At 40.2% G+C, this 16,642-nt stretch overlaps 1 protein-coding gene across 4 annotated transcripts in view; it reads right to left on the reverse strand.

Moving 5' to 3' along the window:
• pard3aa (par-3 family cell polarity regulator alpha, a) overlaps nucleotides 1-16,642 on the reverse strand; it is a 408,352-nt gene that overhangs the window by 166,797 nt on the left and 224,913 nt on the right. For all 4 annotated transcript variants that reach the window (XM_053493817.1, XM_053493816.1, XM_053493815.1 and 1 more), the window contains 3 exons: nucleotides 15,180-15,368; nucleotides 14,920-15,090; nucleotides 943-1,093 (listed from right to left, as the gene is read on the reverse strand). In XM_053493817.1, the coding sequence (XP_053349792.1) occupies nucleotides 943-1,093; nucleotides 14,920-15,090; nucleotides 15,180-15,368 (511 nt within the window). The remainder of the gene's footprint in view (nucleotides 1-942; nucleotides 1,094-14,919; nucleotides 15,091-15,179; nucleotides 15,369-16,642) is intronic.

Raw genomic sequence — 16,642 nt, forward strand, 5'->3', positions numbered from 1 at the left:
TAGGAGCTCACGCTTCACACTGAGACAGGGAGATATTTACAATCATGTGGGCCTTTTTGAAAGAATGTGTCAGAGCCTGTCAAGAGAAGTGATTGCAGCAAGTAGGGCAGAATAAACAGAAGTGTGTGCATGTATTACAAAAATGAAATATAGTGAGACAGAGATGATGAGGTGCATACAGATGATATTCTACATTGTTTGTGCAACATGCATTTTATATATATATATATATATATATATATATATATATATATATATATATATATATAATGCATGTTGCACAAACAATGTAGAATATCATCTGTATGCACCTCATCATCTCTGTCTCACTATATTTCATTTTTGTAAATATATATATATATATATATATATATATATATATATATATATGCATTTTATATATATATATATATATATATATATATATATATATATATATGCATTTTATATATATATATATATATATATATATATATATATATATATGCTTCCCATCTTATATATATGCTTAATCTTATATAGCATGAATAATAATATGACTGAGGAAAAAAATCACCAGTTGTACTAAATGGCAAGTTTCATTAAAAAAAGCCTCTAGATGGAAGGTTGGACTTTAAATGTAAGATGCTCAGGCAGCTAAGGCTCTATGTTGTTGATTCTCGCCTCTGCGGATCCGGGTTCGAGTTCCTCCGTCTGTGGGTCGCCACACCCCATACTACCCAGCTGCTGCATGCATGTAATTGTCCCATAATATTTCAAATATTATAAAACTTTAAATATTAAAAATCTGTTTTAGCTCACAAAGTTTGTCATGCATCTTTATTCCAACATTGCACGTTTATAATACAAGTAAACCTGAGAATCGTAATATTCTGAGTAATCACGATTAATCGCAGACTATGCCTTTTTTTTTTTTTTAAAAGATTTGTATTTTTTCCTCACCGATCATCCTCCCCATGATAGAACGAGTATTGACCGAGTCGTCCAGGCCCTCGACACCTCCAGGGTAGAGAGAGTGAGAGATTCGTCGCTCCTGGTCCTCATGAGAGCGACTTAGCGACACCTCTGACGCCGATGGACTTCTTGCCCCATCCTGATAAGACAAGAGCCACAAAAAAAAATAAAAATGATAAGTTAATAACAGTTATAACCTGAATATAAAAAAAAAACAACACTGAGATGTCAGCTTATACAATATGAACAGCCAAAGAAGCTGGCTGATGAGCAATAAATAATAATAATACATACATATCTACAACAAAACATTTCATCACTGTCTCTGGTTCAATGATAAACCGGGTTACTATGTGTGTGGGGGTTTTACAGCCATGTCCATGTGGGTTTCCCCTAACCTCTCGAAATTACCCGTGTCTAATGATTTTCTAAAGAGAGCCTATTTATCACAGGAACATTAACAAACATCAGAATGTACTGTTAGAGGAAATTATCAACTTTGGGATGGTAATGGTCTGACACGAAGCCTGGAAGTAAGGAATTCTTAAAGGAAAGAAAAATGGAAGAGGGGTAGGAAGGAGACAATGAAATAAAAAAAAAGAAGGAATGCTCTCGGCTTGCTCATCTGGGACGATCTGATCATTTCAATTCATTTTATACAAATTTCCGTAATTATCTTTAAATTGTGTAAAGCTGCTTTGCGACAAGGACAATTGTTAAAAGTTCTATACAAATAAAACCGAATTGAATTAAATGTACAGTAAGCGAAGTTAAAATACGTAGGCACAGAAGATTTGGAACACACTGATGTCCACGTAATTGTCAGTGTTTATCCATTAGAACCTGGACCTAACATTAAACCTTGCTGCATTACTACTAGACAGCATGAACTAAAGCGCTCTTTTAGTTAAAGACAGCATGGATTTCCCATCTCCGATTTCTCTCAGCAGTCATAAAAAAGTCTGTACACAGGTCACTGTATTGCATTAGTGATCCTCCAACATACCAGGTACTTTCTTTAAGTGTCAGTCTTCAGTGAACACCTCAAGGTTGTGAGAAGGAAAAGACCCATCACTTTACACTAATGGAGAAAAAGTGACTTTCCAAAGGCCATGCTGAACATTACAGTGGCGAAAGCTTTAAGTGGGGACATTAAATGTCAAAAGGTTTTAACTTTTTACGGCCATAGAAAAACAAGCATGCTGCTTTCCTTAGGCAGAAATATTACCCTGGTAAAGGCAGCAGAAGCTCATGACGTGGTACAGCTGTAGATGGGATATATGAAGTGTGTGTCATTGTACTGTAGCTTGTGAAAACATGGAAATCTTTCAGTAGACCAGATTTCGACAGAAAGACCTCACATACCCCTGGAGCGAAAGTAAAGAAATACAGATGTATATATGAATCATTAAGAATATTACAGTGACATACAGTAGAGTACCTGGAGCAGAAGTAACAGAAAACCGGTTGAATCATGATTTGGGAGAAATCCCAATATGGTGAAAATACCCCTGGGATAAAACCCTTTCCCAAATAATCCCCAAATCAATCCTGGCTATGAACTCGAGTACTCGGGCCAGGTGTGAAAATGCTCTTTGTAGCTTTCCCCGCTAAGGGATGAGACACAGACTCTTATGTAATATGCTGTATATGAACAGAGAGACACTACATCGACACTGGGGAGAGGTGGAAATGGATTGGCTCTAGAAACTGGCAACTTCAATAACTCGCAAAGATGGAGTGGGTGGAAATCGACAGGGTCTGAGCAGACCTCGGTGTAGTGTGAAATAGTGAGCACACACACACACACACACACTATAAAACCAAGCCCTCCATTCAACAGCGCGAGTCTGTTAATATCCCCTCGTGTAATGGCAGCAACAGGAGAGAAAAAGCGCCTGGAAAGCACCTCCTAACGATATTTAATGCTCCTCTTTGGAAACATCTGTGAGTCATCCAGGACGAGAATCGAGGGCTGATTTCGTTCCGTTGGCTGGCACCTTCCCTGGGAGCTGAGTGCGAATAGGTAAATAGAATCAGAGCTAGCAAGTGTTAATACACAAAACAGGGACTGAGACTCAAACATGGTCCGGGTTAGAGTATGGAATGACAGAAGGGTCTGGAATCGTGATCAGCAATCAAAATATTCGCCGTCCTGTCCGGCAATCACGCCTGCCACATATAATACCACCGAGCCCAATAAGGATGAATCGCAGGCTGAATTAGTCTCCATGGAGTTTATTAAACACATGACCAGAGCCCAGAGAACAGTCTATGTAAAGAAACGACAGTCACTGAATATTTTTATCCTGCTCCAGCTGTTCTTTACATTACTTCTGAGTGGAGTGCACTGGCAGATTTTCGATATGGTGATCTCATCAAGTGTTGATCAAACTATCATTTAGTAAAATTTCTTTTTAAGCTGAATATTAGCAACATTCTGTTATTAAACACCTCCGTTCCTAAGCCATTTTTCTTCCTGCCTTGCCATCCACCCGTCATTGCGCTTATCTGTGCGGTTTGACAAGTGAATGACATCTCGGCATGTACGCTCACACCGGTGTATTTAGTCGTTTAGCACGTATAATAAAAAGTGTGAGCGTAAAAAAAAAATTAGTGTGACAGGTGTTCTATTACAAGGGAGGATGGAGAAGGCTGTAGGTGTGAGATAACTTTGGTTTTTTTTTTTCTTTAGCAACATCTCATTTGTACCATGGAATACCAAACAATCAAAAAAAAAAAAAAAACAATTAAAAAAAGAAAAGGGCTTTAATAGGACGTTTATTACACTTTGGTGTGTGCGGTTATAAAAAAATAATCAACTTTGGGATGGAAATGGTCCAAGGGCAAGGTATTTCTGTTAATATTTTGCTATCCAATGGCTTCAACATCTGTAAGATCCTGCCAGCTTTGCATCACACCAACCCGTTTCGGCTTATTCACCTAACAGTGTGCACCGTTGTGTTTTATTACTTGCTTTAAAAAAAAAAAAAAAAAAACATGAATATGAATATAAATATGTAATATAATATATAGTCAGGACAGTGTGCAAGTTCCAAACTGGGTGGAAAAAAAAACAAACATTATTAAAACTTTTTCAGCGCTGGAAAATATGAAAAAAATAAATTATGATTAATATTTTAGTAAAATTTCTCCGTAATGAGTATGTGAAACAATGTTCTCACAAACGTGCTTATTATTCACGTTTATGCATAATCTGTCCTACCTCACGCTTAAACATTAATCATATTTAATACAATTAAGCAGAAGGTTTTAACAGCAGTCTGTAGAGCAGTAAAGAGGAAATCTTACCAATTTTACTTTACTTTTAGACTAACCGGGCCCTTTGTCTCTTTAATTTATTTATTTTTCTCAAACTGTCTCTGTGCATAAAGAGAGAGAGAGAGAGAGAGAGGGGGGTGAACATACTATAGCTGCAATTAAATTATTACATCTATAGAATCTTCTGTATTAACACTGATAAAAATAAGTGAACTCTCTGCATAAAAAAAAATCATCATCATCACTTAGCTCTTACTCTAATAACGCTAATTAGCGGGTCGAATGAGATAGCACTCTAGATAAATTAACACCCTTAGCTAAGCATGAAAGAGGACACAGAATGCTGCACGCATCAGCAGAGAACTAACTGGTGCTTTATTTAATTACTCAATCATTTAAATTATTTCCTGTGTCCACCCGGTTCACATGTGCTAGCAGGGAATAATGAAGAGGGAGAAAGGAATAGCGATGCTCTGAGACTACACAGGACGAAAATGTATAAATAAAAAATCATGAAGTCTGGGGTGTTTATTAAAATGTCAGTTTGTTAGAGGCGCAGTTATCGCGTGCAGTAACTCTGAGACTGAGACGATGGAGTCAATTCCAGCGTGGAGGTGATCGGCTCCATGTCTGCACCGGTGCCGGCATTAGCCAGGGGACCCTGTACTATTTATTATAAATGAGAAATTTAATGAAGTCTGGAGCTGACGACTCATCTAGGCTGGCTTCATGAGGAAAGCAGACCCCGAGTCGCGTGGCCCGGGTCAATGCAATTACAACGGCACTGTGAAGACGCCACTCAGGCTTATTGTAAGGTCTGACCTCGGTGAGCTTTCCATTGTAAAACCGGAGGTGTGTTTTATCAACTTTTTAATCTCCGGGAATGAGATCTGATAAAATATTAGCTTTGACAGCAGACAAGTTACACACTTACAGACGTCTTAAAAGTTTTGGTTGCAAGTGAGAAACTAAATAATGAGAATAAGAATAATAATTACACATTAACTCTAAAGTGCTGTTTTATCAGTAGCATGTTTATTTGTCGCATTCTCAACTTAACACCACCCACATAATCTGTCTCAGAATAGATTAAGCATTAAAAAGTGAGTAGATTAAAATGTTCTCATCTGACGAGAGATCATTAAGAAGTCTTGACATTACTGATGCTCTTGTGTTGTTTACGAGTGACCTCGGTGCCCTCGTGGGGAGGCTGATGATTAGCCCCAAGAGAACCCGGCATGATAAGCAGCACATAAGGTTTGCAGATCTTGATGAGTGAGTATTTTTTTTTCTTTTGGGATTTTTTCCAATTTTCTCCCAAATTTTGTCGTGTCCAATTCCTCCCCGCCACTAGGGGGCTCCCACATTAAGGCTACTACTACCACTCAGCCGGGACGGCCGAAGACTATCACGTGTTTCCTCCGAACCGCGTGACGTCAGCCGACCGCATCTTTTCGAACTGCTTGCTCACGCACCATTAGGGGCGGAGTAACACACTCGGAGGAAAGCGCTAGCCGCTCCTTCCGCGTGCTTACAGACGCCCCTGATTGGCTGTAGAGCCGTAATTAATGTGGGAGCGCGAGTACCTCTCATCCCTCCCCCCCCCTGAGAGAGCTCGGTCAATCAGCTCTCTCTAGACCTCCGGCTGTGAGAGGAAAACAGCATCAGCCGGGGTTTGAACCAGCGATCTCCGGATGATAGGGCGAGCACTTTACCACTGCGCCACTCGGAGGCCCAATGGGTGAGTATTTAAAACACATTCTATACTGCCAGAGACTATTGTTTTTAAGTAGGGATGCACCGAAATTTCGGCCGCCGAAAATTTTCGGCCGAAATAGCATTATCGGTTTCGGCCGAAACGTAAGAAAGCGCCGAAAATAAAAGCCGAAATTGTCGCCACGCCTTTCGCATCCTCCCGTCTCGTTCGCGCTGTCATTACGCATCAAACACAGAGTATGTCGGCGGTTTGGAAGCACTTGGAAGCAAGTTTTGTTATTGTTAAACAGCCTTATTACTGTTATTTATTATCAATAAAAGTTTGATTGCTTAATTAATTTGTAGTTTTTTTAATACAAACAAAAAGAAAATATTTTAAACATGTTTTTTAATGAAGCCACTTTCGGTTTCGGTATCGGTTTTCGGCCAAGTGCATCCAAAAATTTCGGTTTTGTTTTCGGCCCAGAATTTTCATTTCGGTGCATCCCTATTTTTAAGAGTCACATTCACTGCCTTCAAAGCTCAGAATATGCATCAGGGACAAAATCTCCATCCATGTGAAACCCTGGTCGTTCAGTACATTTAGGTCGTCAGCTGACTTCCCTTTATTGCCATATAACGGTGCTGAGCTGGAGCCAAATCCAGATCATAGAAGCTTGTACAGCATCCATGAAGCATGACGGGTGCGTGCACTCCCCTTCGTACCCAGACACGCCCGTCTCTCCGGAATAGAGTCAATCTGGACTCATCAGATCTTTTTACATTACAGTGGTACCTCGGATTACGAGCTTAATTTGTTCCGGAAGTGGGCTCGTATTCCAAAACACTCGCAAACCAAATTTAATTTTCCCATAGGAAATAATGGAAACTTAAATTATTCGTTCTACAGCCCCAAAAAATGAATACATAAATATAATTAATACAAAATATAAAATAAAAATGAAACAAATTAACCTGTACTTTACCTTAAAAAAAATGTAAAAATAAACCCCGATAGATAAGGGTTTTTGTTTGTGCACGCAGAGTGTATGTGTGTAAAATGTGTGCGCGCGCACACACACATTAACGGATAGACCGTTTTTAAAACCATTTAAAAATTAGCAAGGAACATTCCTAGTCACACGTGAGCGCATACTAACAGGATCACTGCTGTAAGTAAAACAACAACAACAAAAAACAAATTAAACAGCTCCTCACCTTTGAAAACAATCACGACAGAGAGAAGTTTGTGTGTTTATTTGGCAACCTGAGAGGAGGGGGGATGAAGGGGGTCTCGCTCGCGTTTACGGCCCCCTTCTCTCAGGTTGCCAAACAAACACACAAACTCTCTGCCTTACACAGACACAAACACACACGCGCACTCAAAAACACTGCAGGCACTAAGACCCAGCAGGGGAGACGATAGGTCTCGGCTTTACAGCTCCCCTTCTCTCAGGTTGCCAAATAAACACAAACTTCTCTCTGTCGCGACTGTTTTCAAAGGTAAGGAGCTGTTTAATTTTTGTTGTTTTACTTTACAGTAGTGATCCCGTTAGTATGCGCTCACGCGAGTGTGACTAGCGATGTTCCTTGCTAATTTTTAAATGGTTTTAAAAACGGTCTCTCCGTTAATGTGTGTGTGTGCGTGTGCACGCACATCACACACACACAAACACACACACACACAGCGTGTTTGTGTGTGTATTCACCCAGCAGGAGAGACGATTACCTACAATTCCGCTGCAAGAGAGAGAAAAAACGTTGGCTCACTTGTGATGACGTAACGCTCGTTGTTAAAACAAGAAGCGCATGCGTGAAACATGATACTCGGTGCTCGTAAACTAAGACAATGCTCGTTTTTTAAGTCAAAAATTATTAAAAATTGTTGCTCGTCTTGCAAAACACTCGTAAACCACGTTACTCGTAATCCGAGGTTCCACTGTATTTCAATCTTTTTTTTTTTTTTTAATGATGCAACTTCTTTAAGCTTTTAAGTGATCTCATTTTTCAAAGTTGACAGTTTAGTACTATCCTTCCAGGTTTTGATGATGTGTTGGACGCTATTTAACGTAATTCCAGTCATTTCAAATTAGACCGGAAATAAATTTAAAAAAATGACTTCAATATGCTGACTGCATAGGGTTTTTGTTTGTTTGTATTAGGGTTTATTGCCATATCAGCTTCACAGGCTATTTCATGGCAGATACATATTAAACATTTAACTAATTTATATGAACCAATATAATATGTTAAAGATATTATATAAGGGATTTAAAAGGTAGGGGGAAAATAGTAATAATAAGCATAATAATAATAAGAATAAATAAATAAATAAATAAATAAGTAAATAATTACATTATTACATGGCCTTGGCCAGAAGAACAAGATTTTACACAAGGTTCTTTTGCTAAAAATTCTAAAAGTTTTTCTGGTTTCTTCTCGCAGAACAAGTTAACTGCACAGGGTATAACATTACCAGACGTATGTAGATTACTAGGAAATTCATATCGAATGTTATTTCAGGCAGAACAAAAGTAAGATAGACAGATACATTAATTAACTAAGCAACAAACAAATAAATAAATACATGCATTTATTCAGATAATTTTCATATGCTTCACATTTGAATGCCCAAAAAATGTTCAGCTATGTAAATTTAAACAAGACTGTGTCAAACAGCAGTGAAATTATTCCGTCTGCCATAACACGCAGAGAGCCTGTCTGGACACGACAGCCCCTGTTTATGAGGCTTAAAGCACACTGCCCTCTCCTCTCTGGACATAATTACAGGTCTTAATATGCCGCATGCATGTGATGCGAAAAACCTTCACAGAGGCTCAGCCAGGTCATTAGCCCTCATCACACCCCTCTATCCCTCCATCCTTCCCGCTTTTGTTCTTAGCCTGGAGAAAGTACATTAGCATGTGCTGATGTGGATGGATTAAAGTGAATACCGTGCGCTATGCGCGGCTCATCAATGGGCTGCAGAAATGGATCATCACTAAATCATAGCAAAGTGTGTGTGCGCGTGTGTGTGTCTGAGGATAAATTAGATTAGGAAAATTCACTAGTGAAAAAAAAAGTAGAATTAACCAAAAGAAAGAAGAAATACTGTAATTACACTGCATCACACTAATTCTACCGTTTCATCTGTATCAGTGCTCCGAGATTCAAGCGAGATCTCATTTCATTAATGGTGGAGCTGAGACCTTTAATTCAAGGAACAATATATACTGTACGTAGCACAAAGTTGCTTTATGTTCCTCTGCAGTGATAGTGATTGCTTTAATACTTCCATAGATTTCGAATTTGTCTTGGACCGCTCTAGAAGATTTACAAAACACGATGTTAGACGTTTCAGATTATCTTGACAAATTACCCACATCTTTGATCACTTTTTTTAGGAAGGACTTCTTATTCAATCAATTCTAGTTCAATGATTAACATTATAACTGGCGTCGTTCACATTTTGTACCACTCTGCTTGTCTGTAAAACCCTTCGGATCACACGACATGTTCTTTATGTTACTACGCTAAGTATAGATAGTCAGTCAGGGGAATCAGTTTAACAAGTATGATGGGAAAAAACGTTTGTCTCCCTACATACACACATGCGTACGTCTAAAACTTTGTTAACCAAGTGTGAATTCAGTCTGTACTCATATGTAGCAGCTGTCAAAATGTCAAGAAAACACCCGCTGCCCAGTTGGAATTAAATCTTTAAATATGTTTTTCTTCCATTGCACTTTCCTAGACATTAAAACGCCAAAACTTCATTTGTACTCTTGGATGTTTTAACGTCAAAGTTGCACCATGTGAAGGTTTTTTTTTTTTTCTTTTCTACCGCACACAAGCTCAGATTCAGTCACAATAAACAATGTTCAATGATCCCATCCATCACCCTGTTATTTCTTCTGGGTCACACCAGTGACATGGCTAGGATGGATGTGTGCTGATGTTGGGAAGATCAAATGGGCTAGGTCAGACTGGAAGGTCTTTCTCCATCACTGATAGTAGTTGTTTGTTTGTGTCTCAGCAAGCCTCGCCCTGAACTTCCTTCAAAGATCTGGAGCGACTCAATACTAATACAGCCATAATTTACTGGCCGCGTTGATTGATGGTGCTCTCCAGACACCATCGATCAGGCCTTTTCTTCAGCGAGACGACCTCGTCTGGCGGCCGTGGTGTTTCCTTCCTCGCGTCAACTTGCATAAACATCATACGGCTACGAGCCGTGCCACCTCATCTGCATGCACACCGCAGGCCTAACGTTCTCTTACATAACAATGACATTCAGAGAAAGTTTTTCCTTGCTTTCGGAATATCTGTAGTGCTTTTTTGTTGTGCCAGGAAAGGAAGACAGGGGCTCTCTTTTGGGCCTGTCAGTCATGTAGGACACAGTTTCTGCCAGCACACAGGGGCCTTCATGCCAGCTGCTTTCATACCTCAGAGTCCTCATAGAAAAGACAGGTTAGGGGGAGTACGGGGAGGGGGGCGGGGGGATATGGGGGGAGAAAGGGCAAAATTGCAGAAACACTTTGAGAGAAGGAAAAACTTTTCAGTCAGATACTTTCGGCACTTCCTCTAGGGTTCTGCTTTCATAATTCTATCAATTTCACTGCCTTTCATGTGGTCAAGAGAGAGAAACGCTCTGCATGAAAGTCTCCACTTATGAAGCGGTCCCTACGGGGAGAGAGCTCTCAATCTGCTGAGCCGTGTGGAACAATGGAACCAACATCTCCATTTCAGTTAAATAAATAAAGAAATAAATCAGATCAGCTCAATGTGGGGAAACAAGAAAAAAAACAAAAAAAACACTCTCCTCATGCATAATTTAGGTGTGCGCCCTTGGGACACAAATACACACATATTATATATATATACACACACAGTACACACACACACACACACACTTTTGAGATACATATATATATATATATATTATATATATATTTGATAAATATATTATTATAATTAAATATATATATATATATAATAAAAGTAGGTGGAGGAAGGATCCTTAACATGCACATTGACTGCGACATGTCCGTTTTAGAAATTATTCAATTCTTATTTTTTTTGTGCGTCAGGATATACATGGTAGCGCCATTAGAGCGGCTTTGGAGCAGTGTGCTGTGAGCAATGTAAACGTATAAAAAGGTAAAAATCATTTATTCACCTATTTATTCCGGAGATCTGCAAATGATTTTTCAACATGAGACTTCTTAAACAAATTTAAAAATAATAATAATAATAATAATAAGAAGAAATAAATATTACACGCATTCTCTCAGATAAGATGACATAAATAAGTAGAATACTAATTTGAGTGATTATTCCAACCATAGAGTTTTTCCCTCAACCTTTAACGAACACATTTTTAATTGATTTTAATTTTTTATGCAACCAGTTAAACGGGGGATTGGTGGCTCGTCTGCCATGCGGAAGGCACAGGTTCAATTCCCACCCAATGCCCAAACACCAGCCAGTGGATGCAGTGCTGGTCCCAAGCCTGGATAATAATGGGAGGGTTGCCCCAGGAAGGGCATCCGGCGTAAAACCTGTGCCAAGTCGTTGTGCGAATTGGATGGTCCGCTGTGTCGACCCCACGACAGAAGCAGCCGAAACACCAACAGCAACAGTCGAACAGACTAATAACTATAGGAACCCAATATTAATTAAACAACATAATAATGGTGGTGATTATCCACTGGCTTTGCTTCCTACACCCCTGGGGTTTCCTGGACATCACAAAAAAAAACTATGGTCTAACCAATAACGACCCATTAAATGCGCACCACTTAAAAATGAAAAATGTTCTGCTGTTTTTTTTTCTTTTCTTACAAAATATCAGTATTGAGTAGTAAACGTGTATAATCATACGTTCTAAGATTTCTCAGAAACAACGGTGTGTGGTTTCTATAGACACCACATGAAAAGTATATACCTGTGTATTGCTGCTGTTATTTTCAGCTCGGTGCTTAACAAAACACCCACACAATGTTCCTTATCAGAAAACTTTCCACAAGGTCTTAAGCCTCCTGAGACACAGTGACCTTACCACACATTCGCATTTTAACGTGAAATACAGCGAGATAGAGGTTTTTAACTACTAAAATAACATATATGCAAGGGCGTTCAACTCAAACCAGGACTTGTGATGAATTTGTTGTGAATCAATTCACAATCATTCAGCAACACCACTTGCACATTACAGGAACTCGGTTGGGAGTTAATGCCACGTCCCCCATACAGTCCTGACCTTGCACCAAGCTATTTTCACATGTTTAAAACATTAAAGGAGTTCCTGGGAGGCCAGCGTTCCAGATGTGAAGCAGGCAGTCTGATTATTTCTCCAGTGTGCTGAGAAAACATTTTACCTTCATGGTATCCATGCACCAGTGAAACACTGGGATGAGTGCATTAATTTAGCAGAGGATTATAAAGAGACATAAATGGAGGTTTTACTCTCATAACTGTGTTCAGTTATTCTCCACAAACAAAGTCCCGGTTTGACTTGAACGGGCCTTGTAAAACCAATGTGGAATGATTTAACCCAGGAAGATGAACTGTGCGGATGTTGATGTCACATTCCATTAAAAACGAACATGGAGAAACATGAACACTGATGCCCCTGTGACCTGCTCACATGTTCTAGTCTTTACATGAGTAAGTGAAGGCTAAAGCTCCAATAGAAAATTAATTGAATTGAAATGAACTGCGTGAACACAACTAATAGAAACGCATGCTGCTAAACACAAGTGCCGTGAAGCATTTATTTAATTATCGTGCAACATAAGAGACTGTGAGGATCAATCATACCGTACATCATTATCTGCAATGCAATGTTACTAAATATGGTATTAAGCAGTGGAAGTAGAAGTAGTAAAGCAGCGGCAGCAGAATAGGCCAGGTCCGATTGCCCATGATCACGAACAATCGTATGAAAATATATGATTCACCTACAGCAAACACTATCATTAGAAAAAAAAAAGAATGGGTTGCGTTATTTGTAGCAATTCTTAGTCTAAACCATGAACCTAAGCTTAAGTAGCCCAGGTACTAAAGTATATTGTTTTTTTTATTTGTTTGTTTAAAAAACAAAGATGAAAAGATCACGAAAGAGATGACAGCTCTTCATACTGAGTTTATACGGCCAGAGAAACCAAATCCCAGTGTTTCCATTCAGGTTTAACTACAGCTCCATGACTGACAGTATTACTGCGGATTCTTGTCATGATGGTGAGCGTTAGACAATCACTTGAGTTGATGGACTTCCATATATATGGAGTGAGTCTGCTGTTAGCTTTGCGTTAATGGGCTGTTTTAACGAGGTTGGATTTGATTTACGCTGGACTGGGATGGCGAGGGCTAAGAGCATTCAAGTATGGAGGACAAAACCGCTTCTACTTCTAGTGATGCTCATAATACACTATTGCTGCTGCTACCGCTACCGCTAATACTACTTATACAGTACTACTAGTGATGTCAGAGCTACTGTACTACTACCACTATTAATGCTACTCTTATTGCTGCTACTACTGGTGCTTCTTCTGCTACAACAACCATAACCGCTACTTCTACTGGTGCTGTCACAATGCTACTACTATTACTAAGTATTAGTCATTACTTATGACATCACTCTACCAAATTTCCAAGGTTTATGTGCCGTTACACACCATCATAATATTTCACCAGCACTCTGTCCTAGAGTACACTTTGTCAGCTATGCAGTAGCTAAATGATGTCATGAAAGATTTTGATCTCGCGAGTCATTCCGAAACCATTATGGTACATTTTCACCTGCATTAAAACAGGCACCAAAATATATAAAGACAAAATATATGTCATCGTAAATTCAACTTAAATTTCACAGTATAGATGGATCTTGGTATGCTGAAATTGTGTCACAGTGGCAAACTGGTTTTCGTCTCCCAGAAGCAAAATCCCCAACAGGCAATTCACTTCTCCTTCTCCATCTCGCCCTCTGTCTATTTCTCTATACCCATGTTTCACTCGAGGGAATCCACCATGACAATCTATCCACTTTCTTTCACTATCCATCTTTCTCACTTTTTCACCCTCTCTCACCCACTTTCACTGCCTCTCTGTCTCTCATTACAGCTATGCCGTGTTCCTCTTTTGTAATCAGCAGGGGTCCAGGCCAGAGAACCAAACAACCCAACAAGCGTTTGATGGACAGATAAGAAGCGACCTTGGATCTTGGCAGCCCTGGAGGGGACAGATGACCTTGCTCTTTGTTTTAATTTTTTAAATCCCCCCCACCCCTTTTTAAATAATAATAAAAAAAAAAAAAAAAAAGAGACATGTACACGGACATGATGAAACCGAGAAACAGCATGAGGTCCAGGCTGGCAGCAACAGGCACCAATCAAATCCTACCCACCAGTAAGCCGACCTGAATTAGAGCGAGCAACGTGCCTGGAAGGGTGTGTGGGGGGATTGTGGACGTGTGCGAACAGTATGATGATGATTTAGTGTGTTTGTCACCAGTGAGTTAAACCATCAACTTCATGGCAACTTCTATTTACTTGGATCTTTACTTTTTTCTAAAACAGCTTGAGGAAAGGAAGGGGCGCATAAAAGCGGAGAAATAATGGTTGATATTTCATAGATCCATTTCTTATCGTTCCAGATCAGTGTGAGCATATTCTGCAGCAGAATTGCTTTCGATTCTTCCCCTCGCCTCTCCCTCTCTCACAGACCTGATAAGAACTCCTCAGTCTAATTCACTTTTCCTGCAGTCACACTCTGTGCATAGTGCGGGACTCTGACTGCCAGTCAGGCCCGCTGAGGAATCATAAACAGAGCTCTGTCCAAAAACCAGTGGAATTTACCTAAACACTAAAGGGTGTTGACACGAACGGCGTGAGCTTCAGACGCCACAGGTGCCCGTCATAATATTTTCGGGTTCACTGATGGAAGATAATACGGATCTTGATTTATCTTTTTATCTCGCACACTCACCTCATTCCTGCCGCTCACCATCCTGGCCACGATGAGTTGGATCATGCCTCGTTTGTTGCTCTCAATTGACATGGACGTGCGTAGAGTCTCCATTGCCTCCTGGTTGGTCTTCGCCAGCAGGGATTCTGCGTTCACGGCAATCAACTGGTCGTTCACCCTCAAGCGGCCATCCTGATGAGACAGGGCGGCCGCGCGATCGATCTATTAGTATTATTTCGAACAAGAAGGCGTCTCCACTAATTCTAAGAGACGATGCTTACCTTGCAAGCAGCTCCTCCGTTGATGATGGACTTAACAAAGATGCCCAGGTCAGCGTGGTTCTCTTTCGAGCGGTTGCCCTTCACGCTGACCCCTAACCCGGCCGAACCCGAATCGTTCAAAGGAATCTCGAAGGTCAGGAACTCTCGCGTTCCATCGGGAGTAAGCACCAAGTCATCGTCCTCCGTTTTCTACAATGGAGGAGAGACAGAGAAATATCTTCAACATAATATCCCACTTGAGAAACATATTAAACCAAAGTGCACTTTTATAACTCCTGAGAGCGCATTAAGCACGACAGAAAAGAAAAATGTCCGTGGAGCTACAATAGTCCATATTTCATGCACAGAGCAAACCAGTCAGGCTGCTGTTAGTTTATGACAAATGGATCAGACTGCACGCAAGGCTGCTCGCAATAGCTGCGATTTCCACTGAGGAACTCGAGCAGAGGAACTTTAGCCTTTAGCTCCAGGCCGGAGCTCCTGGTCTGTTTCCATTGTAGTGTCCTTGTCACTAAAAGTCACACTCGCAACCACAGAAATGAGAAATGTACAACTTTCTGCGCAAGTCTATTTTTGGCTATTGCATCATTTCTAACAACGGACTAGAGTAAGATATCCGTGTTAGGTTGGGTATCTGGTCATAATGTTTATGGGAAACTGAAACCGCCATTAGTCTAATGGTCCCTGTTTTGAATGCGGCTCCAAAGCGAAAGGTCAAACGGATTGTAAAAATCGGTAGGAAGTAAACAACGTGTCAATGAGGTTGGTGAGCACCGGTGTTCCAAGGCTGCTTTTACCTGCTTGTCGATTTGTCCTACTTTTACATGTACACTAGTAATTATGAAGCCTTTGAGTTCAAGTGTATAATTAAGGTATCTGTTTGGGCACTTTTTAAACAAATTCTCTTATTTACAATTTACATAAATGGCTATAAAACTGTAAGCTGGTGTTATTACACTTGGGCTAAACACATGGGCCTTTGCACAGGGACCCGATCATGCATTTGCATTTGGATAGAAGACTAAATCTTTGCAAACAGTAGGTACAAAGTTCAGGGCTGAAAGGCTGGCCTCCCAGGAACTCCTAAATAACACCACCTCATTAAATGCACTCATCCCAGCGCTTGGATACCATCAAGGTAGAGCATTTTCTCCGTCTACCGGAACCATGATCAGACTCCCTGCCTTATGTTTGAAGCACTGGCCTCCCAGGAACTCCTTTGAGGCGAAGTCAGGACTGTATGATGAGATGTGGCAATACCTCCCAGCAAAGTCCCTATAACGCGCAAGTGGTGTGTTTAAAGTTCACGGGTCTCCTCTGCAAGTTGGTGACAATCTCTCGATTATGAAGGATCAGGTGTTCCACTCTCTGAATGTTCACTAGACCGAGTGCAGTGGGCTCTGAGCCACCTCGGCCCGGGATCATCATTCATGAACGTACATCCTCTTTTAAAACATTCGTGC

Source organism: Clarias gariepinus, chromosome 4, assembly GCF_024256425.1.
Source record: "Clarias gariepinus isolate MV-2021 ecotype Netherlands chromosome 4, CGAR_prim_01v2, whole genome shotgun sequence".
NCBI classification, from domain to species: domain Eukaryota; kingdom Metazoa; phylum Chordata; class Actinopteri; order Siluriformes; family Clariidae; genus Clarias; species Clarias gariepinus.